This window comes from Camelus bactrianus, chromosome 9 (assembly GCF_048773025.1).
Source record: "Camelus bactrianus isolate YW-2024 breed Bactrian camel chromosome 9, ASM4877302v1, whole genome shotgun sequence".
In the NCBI taxonomy this organism is placed as follows: domain Eukaryota; kingdom Metazoa; phylum Chordata; class Mammalia; order Artiodactyla; family Camelidae; genus Camelus; species Camelus bactrianus.
The window spans coordinates 49,162,416-49,187,833 of record NC_133547.1 but is presented as its reverse complement, the minus strand read 5'-3'; the positions used below and the strand labels follow the sequence as shown (position 1 = coordinate 49,187,833).

At 49.3% G+C, this 25,418-nt stretch overlaps 1 protein-coding gene across 2 annotated transcripts; it reads left to right on the top strand.

The window, feature by feature from the left end:
• Positions 1-7,039: 7,039 nt before the first annotated feature.
• On the top strand, positions 7,040-24,578 carry KLHL36 (kelch like family member 36). 2 transcript variants are annotated; one of them, XM_074370330.1, is made up of 6 exons: positions 7,043-7,197; positions 7,553-7,665; positions 9,639-9,717; positions 13,921-14,994; positions 16,528-16,685; positions 19,150-24,578. In XM_074370330.1, the coding sequence occupies exons 3-6, from the start codon at positions 9,655-9,657 to the stop codon at positions 19,703-19,705; spliced, it is 1,851 nt and encodes a 616-aa protein (XP_074226431.1). In that variant the 5' UTR covers positions 7,043-7,197; positions 7,553-7,665; positions 9,639-9,654; the 3' UTR covers positions 19,706-24,578. The 2 variants fall into 2 exon arrangements, with proteins under 2 accessions (XP_074226430.1, XP_074226431.1); XM_074370329.1 differs by lacking the exon at positions 7,553-7,665 and having other exon boundaries at positions 7,040-7,197.
• The last annotated feature ends 840 nt before the right edge of the window (positions 24,579-25,418 follow it).

The window sequence follows — 25,418 nt, the reverse complement described above, 5'->3', positions numbered from 1 at the left end:
ACTTCAAGAAGCAGTGAAACAAGAAGCCAGTTACTGGCAGGAGGTCAAAGCAGGACCAGCTGCTCAGCTGACAAGGTACTGATCTGCACTTGCACTTTCCCCTAAGAAGGGTCAGGCCTGGGGTCAGAGTCAGAGCTTGAACTCTGCAGACAGGACCTAAGGCAGACAGCATACCAGATTGTAGGCACCATGCAGCTACTAGGGGAATTTAGAGGTGATGTTGAAGAGGGTGATTGTGAGTTCTGACAAGATGTATCTAAGAGTGTGGCCTAATTCTCAGTTCCTGGAATTCCATCAGTACCTCTGCGCTCAGTAGGGAAGTACTCTGATTGATTAGCAATGTCTGCAATGGGTACTGGACGAGAAGTGGAGGCATGAATGTTACGTGCTTACCATCCCAGGGAACAAGGCTGTGGGAGAAGGGCATTGGGCAGATTGCTGATAACAATAGCAGCTAACATTTCTTAAGCACTTTGAATGTGCTGGGCACCATGTTAGATGATTTTCCTGCTCTATTTCATTTAATCCTCAAGCCAACTCTCAGAGACAAATGCTCTTGTTCCTCCTCTATGTCAGCTCCATGTGACTCATGATTTTATTTATCTGTTTAGCGCTATTATCCCCAGTGCCTAAAAGAGTACCTGACACGTGGCCAGCACTCTGTAAGTATTGGCTATTGAATAGATTACCTCCCATTTTGCAGATGAGGAAACTGAGGTCCAGAGAGATACATAACTTGCTCAAAGTCATGCAGTTTGTAAGAGCTGCTCTAGGGCAGTGTCTCTGGAAACTTCTGCAACAGTAGAAAGCTTCTATAATCTGTGCTGTCCAATATGGCCACCCCTAGCTACTTGTGGCTACTGAGGACTTAACATGGGGCTAAGGCAAAAGAGAAAGTGAATTGTAAATTTCATATAATTTTAACTAATTGAAATGGCCACATGTGGCTGATGGTGACCATTTTGCCCAGCACGAATCTGAGCTTGATGGCTTGATCCTAGACTGATACCAAATGCCTATTTAGAGAACACGCAGCCCAGGTTCTCCAAGTCACAAGTGGACACATGGAGACTTTTGAAGTTATAATTCCATCGAGGAGGAGAGGGCGTATAACCAATGAGTGAACCTGCAAGCAACTGCATTTGTGATCTTTTGGCCACAACAATTCTGGAAAGGCTTTTATCTGTGTCATCTGGTTTTACACATGAAAGATTTAAAGATTCCAGAGGAGACATGACTCACTCAGGGTTACCTACTTGCCTTGGACCCAGCCGGGTTTGCAACCCTGAAATCCCAAGCACCACAGTTTAACAGTTGGTAAAAAGAGAAGCATGTGGCCAATCTGGCAGACCATGGCAGAGTCAGGCTGTGGGCAATCCCAGCTTATTTAGGAACCTCAGGGGTTAAATGACAAGCGGTTCTGACTGGGACAGGCCCCAATACAGGGTCAGTTCCACGATAAACCATGATATAGAGGGAGCCTCCACATATCCTGTGTGGTACCTGCATCCTCTCCCTCCTTCTCTGTACCTCTCTGCCTCCAGTCACAGGACAACAACAACGTGATCTTGAGCACATGCCTGATGCTGATAAGCAAATACTAAGGTGTAAATGACAAATAGAAAAGAGTCAATTTCCAAACAATGACTATTTTAACAGAAAGCAAAGGCATCAGCCAAAGAACAGTTCTCTCGTGGGTAGAATATCAGGCATCATCAGCAAAAGCTCAAATTACAGAGCTTTATGTAAAGGGTACTGTTAGACGTGGTCGTCATGTATTAATTCGTTTAACTCACCATCAATGCCGTAAGACAGGCACAAAGGCTACCCCAACTGGAGATGGGAAAGGGAGGTAAGGTGAAGCTGAGGTCCAGTTCACAAAGTGAGGGAGCAGCCAGGCCAGGGCTCAATTCCAGGCAGAGCTGGGGAGAAAAGCCCTGGGGAAAAGGAAGGAGGAAGCAGCGAGTGCCACCTGACAGGAGGCCTTTATTCTCTAGTCTGAGACTAGGAAGGACCAAGGACTGGGCCCAGACTCTGGCTGTGGCTCCACCCATCTACAAGTCTGTTGCTTCTTATCTTCTGGTCTAAATGGTTACAAACTTAGAAGGAGCGATTCAGCCAAGAATTCTGCTTGCGATGCAATCCAAGTTGGCCCCCAGGCCAGCTCATTTATGCTGGGATGCAATTTTTCTAGATTACTCAGCCTTTGGGAGGCAAGCTGGGCCAAGGACAAAACTTGGGTAAGAAGAACAGTGTTTCAAGGGCCGGCCCTCCCTCCTCCTCCCTCCTTCCTTCTCCAGAAGACTCAGGGACCTGGAAACTCCCTGGAGGACCAGGGCTGCAGCTGCAAGTAGCAGTTCTCATGGGCCTCCCCCTCAACCCCTGCCAGGCCCAGCTGTTCCAGGGTCTGGCTGGCAGCTGGCTGACACTTCCCCCTGCCTCCCCTTAGTAATGGCTGTGACCTCCTGGCACCAGAAAGGTCAAAGCTGAGAAGGTAGCCTGAAAGCAAACCAGCTTGCAGCCCATCCGGTGCTGGTTAACTGGTTATCTGGGCGCTAGCCTGGGTTTCTCATCCTGGTTCCTTAACTTCCCAGCTGTGTGATATGAGATGCCTTGGCCAATCACTCAGAACCTCAGTCTCCTCATCTGTAAAGTGGGGATAACAGTAGCATGGACCCACAAGGTACCAAGAGGACCCCACAGAAGATCTGGAGAATATTTAGCCCAAGGACTGTGGATCACACACAATTAGTCTGCTACCCCTCCTTTTTTGTATCATTCTGCATGTCCAGGTGATAGTTCCAATTGTCCCATCTAGGGCCAATGTTCACATAGGGCCCCACACGCAGAAAGTCCCCGAGCTTGGGGATTAAGACTCTAGGATTGTTGTCCTGACATTCTTAACAATATTATCTTCTAACTTCATGTTTTGAAAGTGAAGCCAGATGGGACAATGGAGCATGTGCTGGGGGACTTGGAGCTTCCTCTGCAGGTTCACACGTGGTCCTACCATCCCAACACCACCCTCCCTGCCCCCAGGACCATTTTTGACCACAGACTTCCTTGCCCCTGCCTGGCAATCGTTGTCACCCAGTGGGGGCCTGGCACAGTGCAGGAAGGCCTAGGGCTGGCTCTGCTCTGCTCCCCCAGATCCCACTGCCCCCGGTGCTTGTGAGGGTCTGCATGAGTCCCATAAGCACCCCTGTGTCCAAAAGAGCACAGCATGAAACAGCAAATAAAAAGCACCACGACGGGCCCAGAGAGAGAGAGACTTCAGAAGAAAGGGAAAAGCCTTTTTCCTTATTTGTGAACAAGAGCCTGCGTTTTCATTTTGTACTGGATCCTGCAGATTACGTAGCTGGCCCTGGTTCCATCTGATGATACCTGAACCTCAGCAGTGATGAGGTGCTGAGCTGCCGTCAGGGGCCACTGACTAGGACAGCCTTTGGGGGAAGGTCAGAGCTTTACAAACAGTGGCTTCTCTGACCCAGCCACTCCACTTTACCATCTGGCGTGTTTACTAGAAGGTTCACCTGCATTATTACAATAGTGAAACCAGCTAGATGCCCAACAGTGCAGGAGGGTCAACTTCACAATCCAATAGAAGAGAACTTATGGACAAGAGAAAAGCTCATGATGTTTGCAAAAGAGGGATGGGGGAAAGTCGGTTTCCAAAGGGCCTGCCCCACAGGTGTCAGGTGCATAAGTGAGCAGGGATACGGGCAGGGAGAAAACACTGGGCTGGATTTATATGTGAGTACTGACAGCTCTCCTCCTCGGGTAGATAATGTCTTCCAAGTTCTCTGCAGCAAGCGGATCTCACTCTTAGCATCGCCAGAGGCAGGATGGTGCAGCGGGCAAGGTTAGGCCTGCAGAGTGTAGGGCCCGACTGCCTTGCTTCAAAGCCCAGCTCTACTTCTTACACGCTCTGTGACCTTGGGCAAGTGATTAAACTATTCCAGGCCTCAGTTTCCCCACCTCTAGAAACAGAGAAAGTAATAGTACCTGTAGGGAAAATGGAGTTCGTCAGGCTCCTTGGCCAGACATCCGGTGCCCAGTGACTGGGCTATATTATCCCGCATGCGCAGTACCCATGTACTCTTGTGTAATGACTTGTGCCGCGCAAGTGCACTGGTTAGCCAAAAGCTCATAGTGGAGGGATGCCGGCTTTGCTTGCCTTGGTATATAAGGCGGACAGGACTTCCGGCAGCTGCCGCCGTTGAAGCCTGTGTATTCTGCCCGCAGTAAAGGCATGTCAGCTATACCTACAGCTCCATGAGTGTTCTTCAGTCAGCCCAAATCTGTGAACCTGCCAGGCCTTGAGCACTTGCAATACAGTACCTCCCTCAAAGAGTTGAAGAGATAATAAATTCAGGGAGCTCAGAGCCATGTCTAGCACACAGTGAGCTGTATATGATTGGTGGTGGTGCTTGTGTTATTATTGTGAAGAAACTACATAAAGTGGTTCTGGAGGGGTGAGATATGGAGAAACAACAATATGAACGATGATTATTTTTGGATGGTGCAGGAGTGAGTGGTTTTCTTTTCAGACTTTTCTGTATTTTCCCAGTTACATGTGCAATGCTTTTTTAATTTGAAAATGTGACTTAAAGGAAAAAAAAACTGAAAGGATTTTTCCCAAAGTGGTGATGGGGACAGCGAGATAAAGTCAGGTTGTCCAAGTCTGCATGTTTTTCAGGTCAAAGTCGTGGGGAGTCCTGAATATGTTCCAAGCCCTTCCTCCAGGCCCTCCCTTTCAGGTTGTATATCTCATTCATATGAGTTCTAATATAGAACCCAACACCAGGGAGACAGACGTCCATGCCAAGTTATAGGCTGTTAAAATACACAGTTAAATCTCTCTAGATAGAGGCAGAGATACATCTATGTATACGCAGAGAGAGCCATACATATCTTTGTTTATCCGTATCTGTCTGTTCTTATCTATGTCTGTCTGTACAGGGAGAATCTTTAACTATACCTGTAAAAAAAGAAGACGTCCCATCCATTGCACTCTGAATGTTAGCCTGACACAGGACTGCTTGTGATACAGTAATTGCTCTTGTTTGCCTCCCTCCCTGAATTCCTTGAAAGCATCTTCTTTCTATCTCTGGCACCTACCACAGTGCCTGGCACATAGTAGGAATTCTCTAAATGTCTGCAGAATGAATTAATGAATGAATGAGTGCCTGAACTCATGTAAGAGTGGAGATTCTCAAGATACAGACACAGAACAAGATGTGAGATTAGCTTTGTTGAGGTAGTGAGGGGTCTTGGAGGGGTTGAAGATGGGCAAGTGAGGCTTTGGAGTAAAGAGATGCCTGAAGAAAGTACTGAAAGACGAATGTGTATTTGTCCTCATGGAGAAGGGGAGAGAGATGGAGGACAGCAATACAGGCAGTGAAAACTTCATCTAAAGGATTCTCTAAGGGGTTCCAGGGGTAGTTTTAACCTAACCCTCTTTAATTTAAAAAGAATTTCTATACTGTTATTTCTGAACAAATTAATATTAAATACAAATCTCAACTATTGAAAGGTAAAAAGAAAAAATGTCCCAAAAGTGTAAGGCTTTTCAGGGTGGGAGTGGGCAGTGGACTTATAGACCCCACTCACAGACAGGGAAACTGAGGCTCAGGAGGTGCAGCTTACTCCAGAGAAAGGATGGCGCTCACCCTATGTCAATCTGCCCTCCGGTAGGCTGGAGAAGGCAATCAATCATTCGATCTGCACAAATACTCCTTACATCCTTACTCTGCACCAGAGGTGACTGAGATCTGTCCCCCAACCCCCAGCAGGTAGCCTCTGGTAAGAGGGGCTTGGTGAGGGTGGGGCCAAGGCTGTGGATGGGGCCAGGTGGTGCCTTGCTGGGAACCTTCTCATGGAAGGAGCCAAGTTGAGGGTCCTGTCTAGAACAGAAGGAAAAAAGGCCTCCAGGAGTCGCCAGGTCCCACCTACCCTCCATCCTTGTTTTTCATTCTTTTCTGGTTCCCCTTCAGTGGCTGCATCTGACCATGCTTTACACAGCAGCCCTTTAAAACACTCAAAATCCTTTCCAGAGGAGGCAGGGAATAGAAAAATAGGGGGAGAGAGAAGTTTTTTGTTTGGCTTTGGTTTTGTAACAGCTTTATTGAGATGCAGTTCACATACCATAAAGTCACTCTTTTCCCACAACTCAGTGGTTTTTCATATATTCAGAGTTGCACCCCATTTTGCCCCAACTTCCCAGCCCCCTGCAACCATTAATCTACTTTCTGTCTCTGAATTTGCCTTTTCTGGACACTTCATATAAATGAAATCATACAACATATCCTTTTGTGTCTAACTTCTTTCACTTAGCATCATGTTTTCAGGGTTCATCCATGCTGCGGCATAAGTTTGTCCATGATAGATCCCTAAGAGTTAAATTAATTCATTCCACAAATATTTATCGAGGGCCTAATACATGCCAGCTCTGCGGGCCCAGCCAGGAATATAACCGACAGTGAATCCTGCCCTGGTGGGTTTCTTTCTAGTGGGGGAGAGACACAGGAATTTAAATGAGTAAGAAAATGATTTAGAGTATTAGATGGTGGTACGACCTAAGTGAAGTGGAAAGCTGGAAGGGGAATGAAGAGAGGGAGTGTGATTCGAAACACAGAGGTCAGAGGGTCAGTCTCACCATAGGGTGAACACAGGGGATATCGAGCTAAGACTGGAAGGAGCCGAGGTGCCAAATTGTCACCGCGATGTCCCCTCCCGGCACTCAGGTCTTGGTACACCGCTCAGTCCCCCATACCTTGGACCTTGCCTGTCCCGTCCATGGGGGGTCCCCGCGCTTGGGACAGCAGGCGACACTCAGTAGGCATTTCGCGATGCGTAACTGTGTGCGGCCCGCCTGAGCGGCTACGAAGGCCGGTGGCCTGGGGTACAGCTTGTGGAGGGAGGGCGCCAACCGCATGTCCCTCTTGCCCCCTTGCCCCGCCCCGCGCAGACCCCGCCCAACCCGCGCAGGCCCCGCCCCGGCGCCGCCTAAGCCCACCTCCTCCCGGCCGCCGCCATTGGCCGCGCGCGCCTCCGCCCTCGGCCTCGCACTTCCTGGCGGAGCCATGGCTGCGCACCCGGCCAGACCACGGGCTCCCGAGCCCGGGCCCCGCCACTCCGTGCGTCCGGCCCCGCCGCCGGGGGTCCCTGCGTCGCGCCCGTAGTGAGCCCTTCCAGGTGGGCATCAGCGCGCGCTCCGCTCCCGCCCGGGCCGGGAGCCGCGCGCCGTCCGGGGGCCGGGGCGGAGGGGCGGGCCTGCCTCAGGAGGGTCTCTGGCCTCGCGTGCTGCGCCCCCGCCCCGCCTCCGGGATCCCTTTGTGCTCGTGGGGTGGGAGGAGGGCAAGCACGCCGGGGGTGGGCGGGACGCCGGCGGCAGCGGCGGGGCGGGGGAGAGGGGGCCGCCGCCACCGCAGGTGAGACAGGTGCGGCCTTTGCGGCCGGCCCCGCGCGGCCCAGGTGAGTGTCCCCCTGTCCCGCTGCGGGCGCCTGCCCGGGGCCCGACCCAACTCCGCCTCCCTCCGCCTCCTCGCAGCCAGCTCGAGCCTGCCTGGGCGGCCGTTGTGCGGGCAGTTCCGCCGGGGGGTGCCGGGTCGGAGCGAGCGACAGCGGCGTCTTCGGAGACGCTGCCAGCGAGGCCCGGGACGGGTGAGTGCTGGCGGGCATCCGTGTCCATCTCCACGACTCTGTGTTTCCCCGACCGCTGAAGGTTGGGCAGCTTCAGGGTCGAAACCTGGGAAGGAGCCGGGAGAGGAGGCTCCCTGGGGACCCTCCCGTCCCGACATGGCCTCTCTCCACCTTTTTGCTAAAAGACCTTTTACGCCTCACTGGGGATGCCACTGTCCCTGCAGATGGGCTTGACCCTCTCACCTGCTTCCAGAAAGCACAGGAGGCAGCTGACACCCAACACTCCTGTAGGAATCGTCCCAAAACCACTTGCCCGCAGACAAAAGAGAGCCTCTGCAAGGGGAAACTCTCTCTAGAAATCTTGGCCTAGAAAAGAAAGCTTTTAGCACTGAAGGCAAACCTGAGCCCTGGCTGGCTGCCTGGGGTGGTGGAGACTTTCTGCTGTGTGACCTTGGGCAAGCCCCACGGCCACCTGAGCCTGGGTGTCAGAAATGGTGGTGGCACCTGTCTTGGAGGATGAAGGTGAAACGGGAGTCAGGAGTGAGCACTGGCAGTGCATGAATGCTGGTGTCCTTCCCTCCGTTCTCTGAGCCCCCCCAGCATCCTAGGGGCAGTCAGAAAGCACGGGGTTAGGGTCTTTGTCACAAAGTTGCTAGTTTGCCAAGAGGAATCTAGTTGTCCCTTTTCCCAGGGAGCTGGCAGGATTGACTGCCTGAATTTATTGCCCCCATGGGAACACTGGGGTCCCCGGATGTGTCCCTGATTATCTTGACACAGTGCTGACTGCTTGCCACATTGTTCTTCATTAGCAAAAGGCTGTTTGTTCAGTAGGTAACAAATTGACTCTTCTCAGCTCAGCAGGGAGAAAAGTTCCCACTTAAACCCTCCATCGCAGGATGTGACTTGTGCCCATATTGCTAGCTTAATCCTTTTGTGTGCCCCCGTCCTCTGAAGTCCACTAAAGCCTGGCTCTGTGCTGTTAGCGACTTACTTGATGTTTCAAAGGTAGAAGAAACCTTAACATTACCTGGTATACCAGCCCACTATAGAGACGGGACCACAAAGCCTAGAGAGGTTGACTTGCTTGTTCAAGTTTATCTTGGATGTTCCAGGCAGGGCATAGGCCCCAGCATAAATTTCCTGCCTGTGGACATTTTTTTTTAATGGCCAGGTAGAAAAGCCTAGGGGTTAAGAGCATGGAATTCTCCCTTGGTTTATTCTTCCTGTGTGTGTTTCACTGGGCAAGTTACTTCCCTTCAGCTTCCTCCTCCATAAACAGGATAATAATAGTGCTGGCCTCATGGACTTGTTGTGGAGATTAAATCAGTGAAGACACCGGAAAGCACTTAAGACGGTGCCTATGTCTAGAATATTTTATACTTGGTAGTCATCACTGCATCACATCCTAACTCCACAAAAATTTTAAAGCATGATATGCTCAAAGACTGGGCCACATTCAGCAGAGCATCCTGGTTTCGAAGCTGGACAGATTCAGGTGTGGTGTGATTCCCAGCCATTCACCAGCTTTGTGACCTTGAGCTCAAGAGCTGCATCGGTCATATGGGTTAAGTGACATCAGCCTGGCTGCATAGTTAGGGATGTTAACTGAGCTAGCACGGGTAAATCCCTTCCCTAGGTTCAGGGTCTGGGCTCTGAAATGATACCTGTTGTCATTATAATCTTGAGCTATGGAAAAGGCCTAATTCAGATGGAGCATCAAAAGGTAGGCATTTGTAGGAGGTAGGCTAAGAGATAGGATGCTCTCGGATTTTAGATGAAAAAGGAACACTTGTGAAATGCTCTGTGTGCTTCCAACAACCTAGTTTTTTCAGCTTTCAGCATCGGGGAGTTCTTTGTGCTCATAGTTCTCTCTCCCTCTCTCCTCCATGTGACTGTTTTGCTCTTGCTGTCACTGATGCCTGCCAGTAGAGCCTGCAATTAATGAATGACCTCCAGTTACTACTACATGCTTAGAAACTCTGTTCTTGTCCTAGGGCTGCAATCTCTTTTATGATGGAGGGAAGCCGGCAGACTCGAGTGTCTCGGCCATACAAGATCAGTGAATCTTCAAAGGTTTGTGAATGAGTTGCTCACCACCTATGCAGATTGCCAAAGAAGCCTTATATTTTTCGGAGGGGCTCATTTTCGTTGTACAGACATTTTATATTCTTGGTGCTGGTGTTAATCTCCCTAATGATGACTAGAGGTGGAAGGAGTGGAAAAATCGTAAAATCAGAGAGAGCTGGGGGTACGAGGGATGTTAGAAACACAGCTTGATTTATTTATGCTACACCTCGACCCTAAGAGGTGTACCAGACAGGGTACACACCATGGGATTTCCGTCCCCACTTGGGACTCAAAAACTCCAAGAATGTATCCATTGAGAAGCCAGCCCCCAGCCTTATGGTGAGGGCAACACTTTGAATACCTGGTTGTTAAGGATCCAGAACCTTCCCTCGGTCATGACTTTCTGGGACCCTAGGAGCGAGTGAGGGTGGGTTCCCCAGGGTGGGGCTACCTACCTGTGTCACACTGTCACACTGGCTGCATCAGAATCACCCAGGGAGAAGGGGAGGGGGAAGGTGTCTAATTGGAATTGCATATGCCCAGCCCCACCCCAGACTTGGTAAATTAAAATTTGAGAGCAGAACCTGGAAATCTATAGTTTTAGCAAACTCTTCAAGTGACTTGGAGTGGCCCCTGTCCCTACAGCTGCTATAGATAAGTCTTGGGGGACCAATTTGTGGGACAGTCCCCATTTACACCTGTCTCTTTATAAATATTAATAATACTCTTTCCTTTAAAAGTATTCTTTTTTGAAGATTGAATGCTATAGTTACGTTGGAACATGCATTCTCAGTGGGGCCAGTATTGCCCTCCCGATGTGAAATTGGTGTTTGTGAGTGTGGAAAGGATTTTATTCTTTTAAAATATAAAGCACGATTATACATACAGTACCTGCACAGACATACAGAATATATATGGGGTTAAAATTACATAGTGAGCTATTGGGAGGAATATCTTAAAAGATTGAAAACAAGATAAAAAAAGATTAAGAAATACCATTTTAGATAAAGGGAGTTGTGATCAGCCTACAGACGTGAAGAGAAAAAAAGAGGGAACGAGGGTCGACAGGTGTGTGTAAAAGAAAAGCAGGGTGTAATTTTCAGGAGAGGTTGGTTCTCCTGAGAAATGGTCTCCTATTTCCATTTGAGTTTACTGAGAAGGCTCCTGCCAAGCCCGGCGTTATCAGCTGTGAAACCCCAGAAAGGTCTTGCTGCTGACTCAAAGGGCCTTTGTTATGGAGCTTGGCTGCAGAGACAGTGTAGCTTTCTAAGTTTGATAGCACTGGAAATCTTTGTCCCTTAAAGCCAGATTCTGAGCTTGTTTCTCTCTGAATCAAAGCTTTTAGGAATTGAGTTCTCTATCCTTTGGTTCATTGTATTTATGGTCCTAACTTTTTATATTTAAAAAATGCCCAAATCAAAAAATCTTGATTTTTCTAGACATTCAATATATCCTCGTGGCCAGCACCCAGATAAATGGAAGAAACTTACCAAACCCCTCTGGCTGCTATAATCAAGATAGCCACGTTCCCAGCTTCCAGCCCTGCAGTTTTGCCTGGCCTCAAATTTACATAAGTGGAGTAGGAGGATGGAGCCCCCCAGTGCCTGGATCCTTGCTGTGGTCACTGCTTCTGAAGTTCACCCCAGTTGCTGTGTGTGGTGATCAGTGGTGCCCTCAGCACAGCAGAGTCTTCCATTGTATGGCTTCCACTGTCCTTTTAGGTACTCTAAAATGTGTTGATCCCCTTTGATGCTGAATCCTTTTTAAACATAAAATACCCACTACCTGCTGCATTCTGTACAGGGCTAGATCTTGAGTACCTTGTTTTCTCTCACCTTGCCTAGCCTCTGACTAAGGCAGTGAAATAAGAAATGAAGAATGAACAGGGTTAGTACCATCAGAAAATGCTGAGGGTCAGAGTTTCTAAATTACATGAAATGCTGCAACTCTGTTACTGCTGCCCCTTTGAAATTGGGAAGTCACGTCTGTCTGTTTTTAGCTCTAAATCTCTGTTGCTGCAGTATAGTAACCAGAAACGGGCTGTAGTCGAGACCCAGGTACAGAATTAAAGGTGCCTACTTAGCATGGAGACCCAGCTTTAGGAGCAGCAGCTGCCCACTCCCAGCCTGGCTCACGGAGCAGATGGTTCCCCTCGCAGCTGTCGCCTCCGCCCCTCCCCAGGGCTCTTCCCCTTACCACACCGCAGCCTGGGGCGGGTACACCCCCATCTAAGTGTGGTAGTTCCAGCGTCCCTCCCCACTGAGACAGCCAGAAGCCCCAGGTGAGCTGACAGCCCACCTGGTGCCCCTCACTTGCATCTCTAGGACATTTGCCTTCTCTGTTACTCGATACCCTGCTCCTGCAGTGCTTTTTAATTTTCTTTCTTCAGTCCACACCCAGGAGGGTCCCTGAGTCAGTGTCTGTTGGAGCCCAGACGATTCCTGCCTAATTAGAAGCCAAAACCCAGCCAGCCTGGGTCTCTCAATGAATAACCAGAATAAACTGAGATGTCTGAGTATGGGACTACAAGAAGCTGTCCTGTCATGTAAGGCAGGGGAGCCTGGCTCTCTAACCTTGGATGGAAAGGAAGCTTTAGGACACATCTGTTTGGTCTCGTTGGAATGTGCGGGAGTTGCCTGAGAGTGTCATATAGACCAAGCGATCGACGTTGTAAGATGAAGAATGACCACAGGGAAATAAAGGGCCCCAGTTACTGATGCACTGGCAGCAGCAAAGAACAGATTTGAAAGGGAAGGAAAAACTCACTGCTGGAGGGCATGTATTGAGAAGTAACCTGTAGGGACCTGCAAGCCAGTCACCGAGGCGCTCACACCTGTTGAGCCCTCACCCACCTGTATTTTTTTCCACCGCCAGTTCCCCACCTTGGGCTTACTGCCCAGCTCGCCCTTTTCCTCAGTTGGCCTTGAATCACCCTGCTACCTAGTTGATGTTTCCGAATGGTCTCTTTTTCCGTATGTTGAATTTTCTTGTTGTTTTTGTAGGGAATAAATAAAGCAATGTGAAATATCCTGAAAGCCCAAAGCATATTAGTCCTCCAAGGATTTAGAAACTATTGTCTAGGTCTGATTTTTCTTTATATCTTCAAAAGCCCAGGACAGGCAGATTAACAGTCAATAGATGTCCACCACCCTGAATGTATTGAATTAATTCATATTAATTATTCATATTAATTGATTCGTTAATTCCAGCAGTGTGGTGATTAAAGGTTTGGGCTCTGGAATCAGGCCTAGGTTCTAGTCCCAGCCCTGCCCCTCAGTCACTGTGGGACTTTGGGCAAGTGTCTTAGTCTCTCTGAGCCTCAGTTTTCCTCATCTGGGAAATAGGGATTGTAATTGGCATTCCCTTGGAGGGTTCTCATGATACTCAAATGAGAGCACAGCACAACATGTGACACATATAGCCCCTGGGAAAAGAGCGTTTTGTAGACATATCTTTTAACCCTGGGCACTGAATATTGAAGCCGTGTTTCTGAAAGTAAGATTCCCCAGAGCATGTTAGTCTGGATCTGTTGCTAAGTCTTTGGACCCATCATACCCCTGGAACTGACCATCACAGTGGCTGACATCCCTCTCGCTCTCCTCGGGTGGGCTCTGTGCCAAGTTCTGTCTCATGAGCCCCCCAACCCCAAACCTGGGTGGTAAATACCCTCATCCTCATTCATGAGACAGGAAACAGAGGCCCGGCTGCTTGCGACTCACTGAGATCACACAGCTGCAAAGTGGCGGAGCTAGGGTTCCACCAGCTTCTGTCTGACTTTAGAGGCTACGACCAGGCGACTCCACCGTCCTGATGGGACAGTGTATTCAAGCCTATGTGCCGTGACCTGCACACAGCCAGGGAAGGAGGGAAGGAGGAAAACTTTCAGGAATTCTATTTATTAAAAAAGAGAAGAGGAAGAGAGAGGGAAAGAGAGAGAAAGGAGAGAAGAAAGAAAGCAAAAAAGATTGAGTTAAGAATTTTTTTATAAAGAAGGAAATAATACAAATACACATGCACGGACACACACGTGGAGGAACAGCCTTCTGTTCTGGGAGGCGCGCTGCTACTTTATTTTCTGTTCTCTCTCATTCCACTGTATTTGAAAATGCTGGTCATGACATACCAGATAGATCCCAGGACCCTGCAGCTGTTGAGTGGGAAGTTGGTGTGCTCCCCTGCCCCTGTCCTGACCTGTGCTCTCTGCCGCAGGTGTACCGCTGGGCCGACCACTCGACCACGGTGCTGCAGCGGCTGAATGAGCAGCGCCTCCGAGGCCTCTTCTGCGACGTCATCCTGGTGGCGGACGAGCAGCGTGTGCCGGCCCACCGCAACCTGCTGGCCGTGTGCAGCGACTACTTCAACTCCATGTTCACAATTGGCATGCGCGAGGCCTTCCAGAAGGAGGTGGAGCTGATTGGTGCTTCCTACATCGGGCTCAAGGCTGTGGTAGACTTCCTCTATGGTGGTGAGCTGGCGCTGGATGGCGGCAACATCGACTACATCCTGGAGACGGCCCACCTGCTGCAGATTTGGACGGTAGTGGACTTCTGCTGCGAGTATCTGGAGCAGGAGGTGAGCGAGGACAATTACCTGTACCTGCAGGAGCTGGCCTCCATCTACAGCCTCAAGCGGCTGGATGCCTTCATTGATGGCTTCATCCTTAGTCACTTCGGCACGCTGTCCTTCACGCCTGACTTCCTGCAGAACATCTCCATGCAGAAGCTGTGCATCTACCTGGGCAGCAGCGAGGTGCAGCGGGAATGTGAGCACGACCTGCTGCAGGCTGCCCTGCAGTGGCTGACGCAGCAGCCGGAGCGCGAGGCCCACGCCTACCAGGTGCTGGAGAACATCCACTTCCCACTCATCCCCAAGAATGACCTGCTGCACCGTGTTAAGCCAGCTGTGTGCTCACTGCTGCCCCGGGAGGCCAACTGCGAGGGCTTCATCGAGGAGGCCGTGCGCTACCACAACAGCCTGGCAGCCCAGCCCGTCATGCAGACCAAGCGCACTGCCCTCCGCACCAATGAGGAGCGCCTGCTGTTTGTGGGCGGCGAGGTCTCCGAGCGGTGTCTGGAGCTCAGTGATGACACCTGCTACCTGGACGCCCAGAGTGAGCAGTGGGTCAAGGAGACACCCCTGCCAGCCAGGCGGAGCCACCACTGTGTCGCTGTGCTGGGGGGATTCATCTTCATCGCTGGTGGCAGCTTCTCGCGGGACAACGGAGGGGATGCGGCCTCCAACCTTCTTTATAGGTATGACCCCCGCTGTAAACAGTGGATCAAGGTGAGATTAAAGCCAGATTATTTCTTTATTCTTGAGGACTTTTGATCTCCTTAACCTTGACTGCCCCTCCCTACCCCCCACCGCGGGCCTTGACCACTGTCCTGCTTCCAAGCGAGGTGTGGTGATAGTGATGAGCCAGATCATTCCCACTGCCCCTCGCCCGCACCTGGCCGTAGGCAGTGAGGGCTGACTGGCCACCTCCTGCAGGGTCAGTCAGTGTCCAGAGCAGTGCTGTCCGGGCGAACTTTCTGCACCAACAGAAATGTTCTACATCTGTGCTGTCCGATGTTGCAGTCACCTGCCACGTGTGGCCTGTGGGACTGAAGAACTGAGTTTTCCATTTTATTTCATTGTAACCGAGGTGCATTTGAGTGTAAACGGCCACACGAGGCTTGTGGCTACCATATTGGATAGCACCAGTTTAGAGATTGGACCCAACGTCCCAATGGGCTCCCCTTGTCTCAGAGCCTCCACCGAGCTCTTCTTTTGGAAAGGTTAGGAGCTGGTTTAAGGAGGCCTCGAGGGCTCACCCTGGTGGGAGTTGTGGCCCTTTGGCAGATGTGGCGGCTGATTCCAGGCAGAGCCTGGGTCTTGACATCAGACCCATGTTCACATCCCAACTTGGCTTAATTGTGTTTCAGACCAGGGTGTGTTTCAGGCTAGTTCCCTGCCCTCTCCCAATTCCAGTTTCTCCTTCTGGATGTGGGTGGGGAACACTGACCTTCCAGGGTCAGCGGTTGTAGCTCACGCTGATTGGCAGGTGTGCCCCTCTTCTCCCAGGGAGAGGACCTGGGACCGCCACCTGCGAAGTCTGTCTCAGTCTTTATACTCACACCTCAGTCTTTTTACTTAACTTGGTGTTTTTCTGAGCTCAAGGCTCTGAACAGACTCAGATGACCTTTCTATTTTGTTCTCAAAAATCTAAAACCACCCTCCAAGGTATAGGTCTTGCCACTGGAAGGAGGCTCCCAGCTTTAGAGCCCATCCTCAAACCTTCATAGCAGTGGCAGCCTGAACGTATGATCTCCCATGGGACCATGTTCATTTGTGTGTTCTGCTTGGGTGATTTGAAAAAGAAAGAAAAAGTTAGGTCTTCTGTTGTAAATTTTCTTTTGAGTGCCACTTTCTGCCTGTTAACATGTTTGGCGATTAGCATTAATTTTAAAAATATCTGATGGGAGTGTTGAGGGGAAAGATTAACTTTTATTTCAGGAAACCAGTAAATCAGCAGTTGTGAACTGTGTGTGTCCTGCAGAATTCTAGGCCACAAGGTCAACTATGTGGCCAGACAAGTTTGGGGAAGCGAGTTCTCCATTTCCCTCTTGGGGATTCATGATGTTTTGAGGCTCCTGGGAGCTCTGAGAATTCCCACTTAAGGAACTCCTCTTTCTACAAGTTTGGCTCCCTTCCCCAGATTCATGTGGCCACCTTCCCCAGGTGTGCCTTCTGTGGGATGTGTTTGGGGACACACTGTTGGATGTTGACGCTGACCTGGGTCGGGGAGGGAAAGGTACAGGTATCTCGCCTCAACAGGTGGCCTCCATGAACCAGCGCCGCGTGGATTTCTACCTTGCCTCCATTGAAGACATGCTGGTGGCTGTTGGCGGCCGGAATGAGAACGGAGCTCTCTCTTCGGTTGAGACCTACAGTCCCAAGACTGACTCCTGGTCCTACGTGGCTGGCCTGCCAAGGTGATCAGGGTTTTGTGGACTGTACTAACATGGCAACTTTCAGGTTACAGGTCAACCCACCTCCCTTTCTGGATATTTTAGCCTCCATCTCCAGGAAAAGTCTCTCGACTTGTAAATAACAGCGGGTAGACCATGAGGAGCAGAGGGCATGGTGGTGATGGGCCAGGGAGCCTATTCTAGGCTGTTTGACTGCAAGTGTCAGCTCTGTCGCTGAGACAAATGTGACTTTAGTCTCTTCACTTCCTGAGTTTCGGGGAGTGAGTGCTGAGTGAAAGATTTACCTGATAATCTCTCTGATTTTGGGCAGGAGGAGTTCAAAGAAGTGGGAGGTTATCTATCCTAGATCTGACTCAAGCAAGTGTCTTCACCCCAGGCTGTCTTTGTTTCCTCATCTGGAAAGGGGATGTGATGATGATACCAACCCTGTGGAGTTGTCGCAAGGATGGGACAAGAGCTAAGGAGTCTCCTCCCCTCCCAACCGGCACCCAGGAAATGCTCCCGGGGTCGGAGCTCATCTGCCTCTCTAGTCTCCTGGCATCGAGGTGTCCATTTACTGCTTTATTACTGCCATGGGTTTAGCAAAGGTGCCTGCCAGTTCTTTTGCTGGTCTTTGTGGTTGGACCTTTGAGCCAGTCTTGCTGTGTAACACATCTGGGCGTCCTGGGGACTTTGTCCCTGGGAGTTAGAAGAGTGCATGGGTTAGGCGTCTGGGTATGGTTCCCAGCTCCTCCAGTCCCTCGTAACTACCACCTTCATGTAAAGGTTCTAAGAAGCCAATGAAGTAACAGCTGGACACCTGTTAATAAGATGATTTGACAGTCATGATAGTAGTCATGACAGTCATGATCACCACATGCCAACCCTGGGCCAAGAGCTTGATGTGATGAGTCCCTTGATGTCCACACTAACCCAGGGGCTGGAGGTAGTGCCCAAGTAATCTATCACCCAAACCCAGGGAGGGCAATGGTGTGAGTCCTGCCCATGTCCTGTGCAAACTAAGACCTGTGTTCTCCCAGAGGTCTCGTTTATTGTCCATTTTACAAGTGGAGAAGTGAGGCTTATTTATAGTGAGAAGAATATCTGATATCTGTGGCTGTCACTTTCTCTGGGCCAGCCAGGGTGATTTATGTACCTTAAGTACTACAATAACCCTATTATGTTTTTTTTCCTTAATGGACCTCAGGTGGTCAGAGTTGGAATAAACATAATCATGATGCTGTCATCATTACAGCATATATGCCCCACATTTACTTCATTTATTCACTCATTTATTTTTTCATTCATTGACTGACTTGTATAGTGGTACCTCCGCAAACCCACAGCCTAACCCAAGAGCCAGGACATTGAACAGTAACTCCCGTCTGTCCGGGGCTGGTCCTGCTCTGTGCTTTCCTCCCATCCACCAGCCTCCTGCCTCTCCCCTAAGGAACCATCATCCTGAATGTCCTAACATCATTCCCTTTTCGTTTCCCCTTTGTTTGCACTTTGTTGTTATTTTCTTTTTTTGTCTCTAGTAGACTTCATTTTTTTAGAGCCATTTTAGGTTTAGAGAAAATTGAACTGAAAGTACATGCTCTCCCCTGAGCACACCCAGTGTCCCCTGTCATTAACATCTGGTCTGGCAGTATCCTGACCAGTACATTTGTTACAGCTGATGCACCAAAGTTGATAATGCTAGCATTACCGAAGCTCCCTGGTTTACGTGAGGGTTCGCTCTCTGGGTTGTGTTATTTTGCAGGTTTTGTTGGGTAATGATAGTTGTCAGCTGTTACAGGGTCATGCGGAACAGTCGTGGCCAGGATGGTGTAGCTCGGTGGTGGAGCACATGCATGAGCTCCTGGGTTCAATCCCCAGTACCTTCGTTAAATGTTTTGAAAAATTATAATAATAAATAAATGAATAAACCTAATTACCCCCCTCCAAAAAAAAACCCCACAAAACAGTCTCAGTGCCCAAAGAATCTCTCAGGCTCCATCTTTTCATCCCTCCCCCCCGACCCAACCACTGGCAGCACCGGTATTGATTGTCTCTGTAGTGCTGACTTTTCCAGAATGTCATGTAGCTGGGGCTGTACTGTTTCAGTCCCCATTTGATACGTCCCTGAGTCAGGTACACACATGTGCCTCAGAAGCAGGTCATTTCCAGCCCTGCTGAGAAGGGTAACTCTCTAGTGATAACCCCCACCTCTCAGACAGGGACAGAGAGGGCAGACCTGGTATTCTGGCCCAGGCGGTTAGGCTGCAAAGGGGCCTGAGTGTAACCTGCCCTGCTTGCCCCTTCTAGTCCACACCCAGCGGCTCTCAAGTGCGCAGGGGGTGGGGGTGCCTGTTCCCCGCGTGACCCCCTCAGAGGGCACTTGTCTGCATTTTGTGGAGGAAAAGACTGGGTCCCCAGCTCACGGAGGCCCAGCCCCGCGCCGCACTGAGCATGCTCTATCTCTGTCTGTCCGTCTATCTCTCTGCAGGTTCACGTACGGCCACGCGGGCACCATCTACAAAGACTTCGTGTACATCTCGGGGGGTCACGACTACCAGATCGGCCCCTACCGCAAGAACCTGCTGTGCTACGACCACCGGACAGACGTGTGGGAGGAGCGGCGGCCCATGACCACAGCGCGAGGCTGGCACAGCATGTGCAGCCTGGAGGACAGCATCTACTCCATCGGCGGCAGTGACGACAGCATCGAGTCCATGGAGCGCTTTGATGTGCTAGGTGTGGAGGCTTACAGCCCACAGTGCAACCAGTGGACACGCGTGGCGCCGCTACTGCATGCCAATAGCGAGTCAGGCGTGGCTGTGTGGCAGGGCCGCATCTACATCCTGGGCGGCTACAGCTGGGAGAACACGGCCTTCTCCAAGACGGTGCAGGTGTACGACCCTGAGAAGGACAAGTGGAGCCGGGGCACCGACCTGCCTAAGGCCATCGCTGGCGTGTCCGCCTGCGTGTGCGCACTGAAGCCGCGGCTGGAGGACAAGAAGAAGAAGGGCAAGGGCAAGAGACCCCAGGACCGTGGCCAGTGAACCCGCCCCTCCCAGAGACCAGCAGTACCTGGGTCAAGTCCTGGACCGTGATGTACAACTTTGCAGCTTTTTTTACTTTTATGATTCTTGGTATTTCTACAGTATCACAGTAACTGATTAAATATTCTATATAATTTACATATTATCTTGCTTGAATAATTAAACCTGGGCCCAGGCAACAACTGTCCCTGGATCCATGCTGGGCTGCTTCCCACATGATGTGTCCCCAGGATGGGCAGGGAGCCCAGGCAGTCCTGACCATCTCCTGAGAGTAGCCAGGTCAGGGGTTGTGCAGACGTTTTCGTAGTGAAACGAAGGGCTCTAATGGGACATTTCAGACCCCCTAGTCCACACCTCCCCCAAACCTGGCTGAACTTAAAAAAATAAAATGGATTCCTGGGCCCCCCCACAGAATTCCCAAACCTGAAACTATCAGGAGTGGCAGAGGGAGTGCCTGCAGACTGTTTTAACTTGTTCTTGGAATGACTGAGCCTCAGCCACATTTGGGAATCCAGTGTGTTCCTTTTTAAAAGTGGGGCACGAGGCTCTTTACAAGCGTTATTCTGTAATTTGTGCTTTTGTCTTTTTACTTTACTTTTTCGTGTCTTTTTTCTGGGACCCACTGTTTCACATATTACTGATGTACTGAGCCCCACAGGTCTCCATTTATTTCTCAGGAAAGGAAAAGGGAGCATCTAGGATTTGTCATTGTTTTCCTGGACTGCAGCTTCGAGAAGCCACAGGAAGTTCCTGCACCAGTGAGGGCGCATTGATCCCCAATAAGGAGGTTGTCCCTCAACTCCAGCGGCAGATCCTGGTCCTGGCAGGCCGTCTGCTCTGAAGGAGTTTTGTGCTGCTGGGCAACTTCTTCAACAAGTCTGGAGCTGTTTCCTCATGCTTTGAACAACAGGGTTAGCTGAAAGAGTGGCCAGGCTCCTTCTGGGGCGTAAGCTCTTTCAGCCTGGATAAGCTATTAAAATGTATTCAGCACCTCCTTGTGAGATGTGTGACCACCCTGCCCTGGTTCCTTTGGTTACTGGAATAGACAGCAGTCGTGCATGTGCTGTAAGGAGGGTTTGAGACTCCTGCCCAAGCCGTTGTGTAATACAAGTACCATAGGAATGGGCTTGGGTTTCAGTCGTGAGCCTAGGGAGGCACAAATGATCTCTACCGCGGCAGAGATCCGATTGCAGAGATGAAAACATGCCAAGATTTATTGTCTGGGGAAGTGTAGAGCCCACTGGTAGAGCACGTGCCTAGCACGCACAAGGTCCTGGGTTCCATCCTCAGCGCCTCCATTAAAAAATATAAGATTTATTGTTAACACTGATGTTAGAGTAAGGATCTCAGTTAATATACTTCTTTTTTCTTTTTTTCTTTTTTTTTTTTTTTGTCTTTTTACTGCCCTTCCTTTTCTTTCTCTTGAAGGTTTACTGTGATTTTTGGTTGGCCTGTTTCAATAGTGACCAGGAGAGATGAGAGCAACATGGGAGCTGAAAGCTTCAGTACCCAAGTTGTTGCCTTTTCTTGCTAGTTGGGCAACCAGTCTGCAGAGTTTAGCTGGGAAGTTGCTAAAGCCTTACAAACTCTTGAGGGGCTCTGCAGGGCATACAAACAGTCAAACCAAAAAACTGTACACTCTTCTTGGATCTTTTCTTTAATACAACACTTCAGTGTATTAAAGGCTCTGAGAAGTCCTGCATTAACTGTTAACCCTCCATGAACCCAGCATTTGCAAACTTCATTGAGCCTGAAACCGTTTTTTTGGTCTCAAACCTAGTCCAGCCCTCCACAAAACACATTTTTGTGGAGCCACTGCCAAATGTGAGGTAGCTTAACCCTTTCGTATTCCAGGAAAGGTTTCATCATTTGAAGACCCTTTAGAAGGCACAGGACCTGTGGTCTGTCCTCCCCAGCTCAGCCCAGGTCTTAAACAAAGAAATGGTCATTCAACCAGAATACAGGGGCAGGTTGAGAGGAGCACGTATAAAGACTCCATGCATGCATGCTTTGGGGAGCAGGAAGGCTTTGACCTTGGGAAGAGGACAGCAATGAATTTTTAGCCAAAGCCAGCTGTTGTATTTTTGACTACCAGGATGTTTCCCAAAATAAGGGTACAGTATGGTTTCTATTCTGATTTTCTTGTGCCTTGTGGGTGACATACAGTGTCCTGCCCCTGATATTGTGTGATGTCTCTCTAGGCCGCTATGAAGGATGTTTGTGACATACATGCCTTAGAATCTAATATGGTGGAGGTGGCGAGCATTCTTTTAAAGGTAGGGTTGATGAGGTCGTCTTCTGCAGACCGACTTCAGATAATTGGTGGTGGCTCTGCTGTGCCCAGAAAGGTTTTTGAGCTCGTAAGCGTCGGTGGAAAGGAGCATCACAACCAGTGAGCAGTGTCTGCCTGGACATGGGAGAGCAGAGAGGTTGGAATGTGGCAGGTTTTTGCTGCCTGTGTTTTGAAGATGGAAAGCACCCTTCTGTGCAGTCCAGCTGAGAAGGAAGAGAATCATTAATAACCCAGATGGGCAGAGCTTGGGGATGTACTCAGGCGGATGGCCATTTGAGCTGAGGAATCGCGATAGTGTGGTTTCAAACCCTGGTGACCAAAGCTGGGGTTCTCATGGCTGCCATCTAGAGACAGAAACAGTGACGTTTGCCCTTGTGTCTTCAACCTCCTTGCTCCGAGCTACTCTGCTTGACCTTTGGAAACACATGGATCATCTTGATCTTTCAAAATGAGCAGGGTGGGCTTTTATTCAGGTGTTAATTTTTTTTCTTCCTTTTTAGAAAACTGGAGTTTTAACTGCACATTAGTGGTCGTTTTGGAGTTTGAGCCTCACCCCAGTTGGAACCCCATTTGCTTAAGACATTAATGTAATGTTAGAAGGGAAGCAGGGTAGAAAAGCTGAAGAATCGTTACTTCGAGTGGTCTTCCTGCTGTTTAAAATACTGCTCAGTGGGAGAGTGGGTCCTCAGCATGTACGAGGTCCTGGGTTCAATCCCCAGTACCCCATTAAAAATTAATAATACCACCTCCTTCCAAAAAAAAAAAATAAACACAGAGATTATTTTAGCATCTTGCTTGTGCGTATGGCTCAATTCGTATTTTTAACATCCTGCCACTTTAGAAATCTAGACTACCAGGTAAGACTGCTTCTAGATCTTGATCTGGGTAGAAAACCTCATGTGTGTGTTTATATTCTGAATGCCTCCCTCCCCCTCCCCTGAATAAGTTGACCTCATGGCAACTTAGTAGGGACCCCAGGAGCCAACTCTAAAGGGTGATCAGTTTTGGATGGGAACCCAAATGCCAAAGGGCAATAGAGTCCCTCCCAGTTCCAAGATCCCCTCTGTGTTCAGGTGCGTTAACCTGTGGTCCAGAGTGCCTGGCCTCTAAGCCCCGATTGACCTTTTGGTGATTTGCAGCCACGTGGAAAGTGGAAGGACTCCACCACCACCCCTTTTAGAGTCAGCAGCCTCCTACTGCACCCTTTCCCAGGTCCTCCCTGGTATGCGGCTTGGCCAGCATCTCACCGAGCTTTTGGCTCTCAGAACTTCTGGCTAGAATCTCAGCCCGCTGGTCCCAAACCTGGAGGGGCAGTTCTGGCTGTGTGGTCTGGATATCCTCACCATCTCCGTGGATTCTGAGCATCTTCAAAAGGGAAGGGGCGATAGCCTGAGCCCCAGGATAAACCTCTAAAGTATAGGGCAGCTTCACAGGTGCTTGGAGAGCCTGCCCTGTGTGTCCACCATGCCTGGCAGTTTTTAAAGTTTTTTTAAATGTTTTGATACTTTTTTGATACCATTTGCTAATAAGTGTTTTGTAGTTGCCAGTCGGGGTTCTCCTCCTCCCTCCCACCCCATCCCCTTGAGTTTGCAGGTATCCCTTGGGCAGCACCAGGGTCCTGCCCACCTCCTGGGGCTGTATCTTGGGGCTTTCTCTCCTTTTTGGCTGCAGTCTGGTACAAAAACTCTTGAATTGTGTAAGGTCACACGTGGCCCTCTTACACCCCCAGTCGAGCAAGAGGGCAGTTCTTTGTTTGGTATGAGGATACTTCAATTCCCTGAGATGTTCTACATTTCTTCTAAAGCTCCTACCTCAGCAGTATGCAGCGTTGAAAAGGTATCTGAGGCCTGATCTGTGTATCACCTTTCTACAACGTGTCATTTCTCAACCCAGGGCCTGGCTGGGTCTTGACCCCCCTCCTGGCCACCCCTGCTTTTACAGGCATTTTAACATGAAATCCACAAAAGCTATACTGGTGAACATCCTGTACTTTGTAGAGTTACCACCCTTTGTTTTGAAGGTTGTTCATTTCTTTTTTTCTTTTTCCTTTTTACATGGATAGAATTTGGTTTCGTAGGGTGTTTAGGGTCTCAAGAAATTGTCCTTGGGTTGCCTTAGTTAAAAGGATTGAATGAATGTACAAATTTTGGTGTTGGAGGTGTGTGGAGGAGAAAAACCCTTCCATTTCTGTTTTCTTTGAGAAAAGGAGCTCCACTTTTCAGAGTTACTTGGGCAGTCTTTACAGGTTTTCTTGTGATGGAAGGAGGAATCAAGTCCTTTCAAGCAACTTCCAGCTCCCTTACAAAATTAGTAAGCTATTTGATGATTAAGTAATTTGTTGGGTATGTACTGGTTCCTAATGTTACTGAAACCTGTAATTGTGTGTGTGCTGTTTTTTTAATTTGTTGCTTTTGTATTTGTGATTTTATGACTCCCAAAGTTTTTCTGTGTCTTAACCTCTTAATTTTCTGCAGGTTGATTTCTTTCCCCTTTTGTTTTTAATTCCATAAAGAGTATTCAATTCTTGAAACACATTAAAACTGATTTGCCTGCTAGGTTATGGCTTATTTTATAATTACATTCCTAGTCTTGTGTGGTTATTGTAATAATCTTCAGTCCTATTTTCTCTGCCCAAATGAAAAAGCACCCATTGCATGTTGAGCTCAAATATAATTTGGAAATTAACCAGACTGTCTTTTAGTGTTGTGGGAGGCTGGGCCATTTCAATTCTGTTCACATTATGATTCTAATTACTGTATTTTGCCAGGAATTTTCATTCAGATCCTTGATTGCAGCCCTACATCTTGGAACCTGAAATGGAACTGTTTCTTAACTTTGTGTCATTTGGCGTAATTTGACTGGAAAAGAAAAACAGGCAAGCCATGTGTTATCTTTATCAGAAAGATACAGGAACATTTCTATAAGAACAGAGTCTGTTTACTTCCCTTAGGGCCTTGGAGGAGGAAGATAGCTCCCTGGCACTGCTAAGGTGTTGCAAGGCCACCAGCAGACCTGCCCAGTCACAGCTGGGCATTTCTTCCTTGAACCTTTGGCAGTTCAATTCTGGGAGGATGGCGGGAGGTACCTGCCATGACCATCACACCTGGAAACCAGATTAGAATTTGCCTCCCAGCCAGTGAGCTGCCCCAAATGAGACACCAGCTGCCAGATGCTAAATTCACCTGGATTTTTTCATTTCAAGAGGAATCTTAGGTAAGAAATGATACTCCTTCCGTTTTTCTGGATGAAGCCCCCAAGGCGTGGGTTAATGATCTTACCCAAGTTGAATGACCTTACCTCCCCAGCAGGTTTGGGTCCTTTTGAATGGAGAACCATAGACAAGGACCTGAAGGCAGGTGGCTTATCTGGGGAGCTGGTCCTCAGGAAGCTGGAGTGAGACCAGGAAGGAGGAAGAACTGA

Excerpts from the sequence above, each read along its gene's own strand:
- KLHL36 (XM_074370329.1), top strand. The coding sequence starts at position 9,655 with ATGATGGAGGGAAGCCGGCAGACTCGAGTGTCTCGGCCATACAAGATC. Across the intron at positions 9,718-13,920 it reads AGATCAGTGAATCTTCAAAG|GTGTACCGCTGGGCCGACCA; the intron begins GTTTGTGAATGA and ends TCTCTGCCGCAG. Across the intron at positions 14,995-16,527 it reads GCTGTAAACAGTGGATCAAG|GTGGCCTCCATGAACCAGCG; the intron begins GTGAGATTAAAG and ends TCGCCTCAACAG.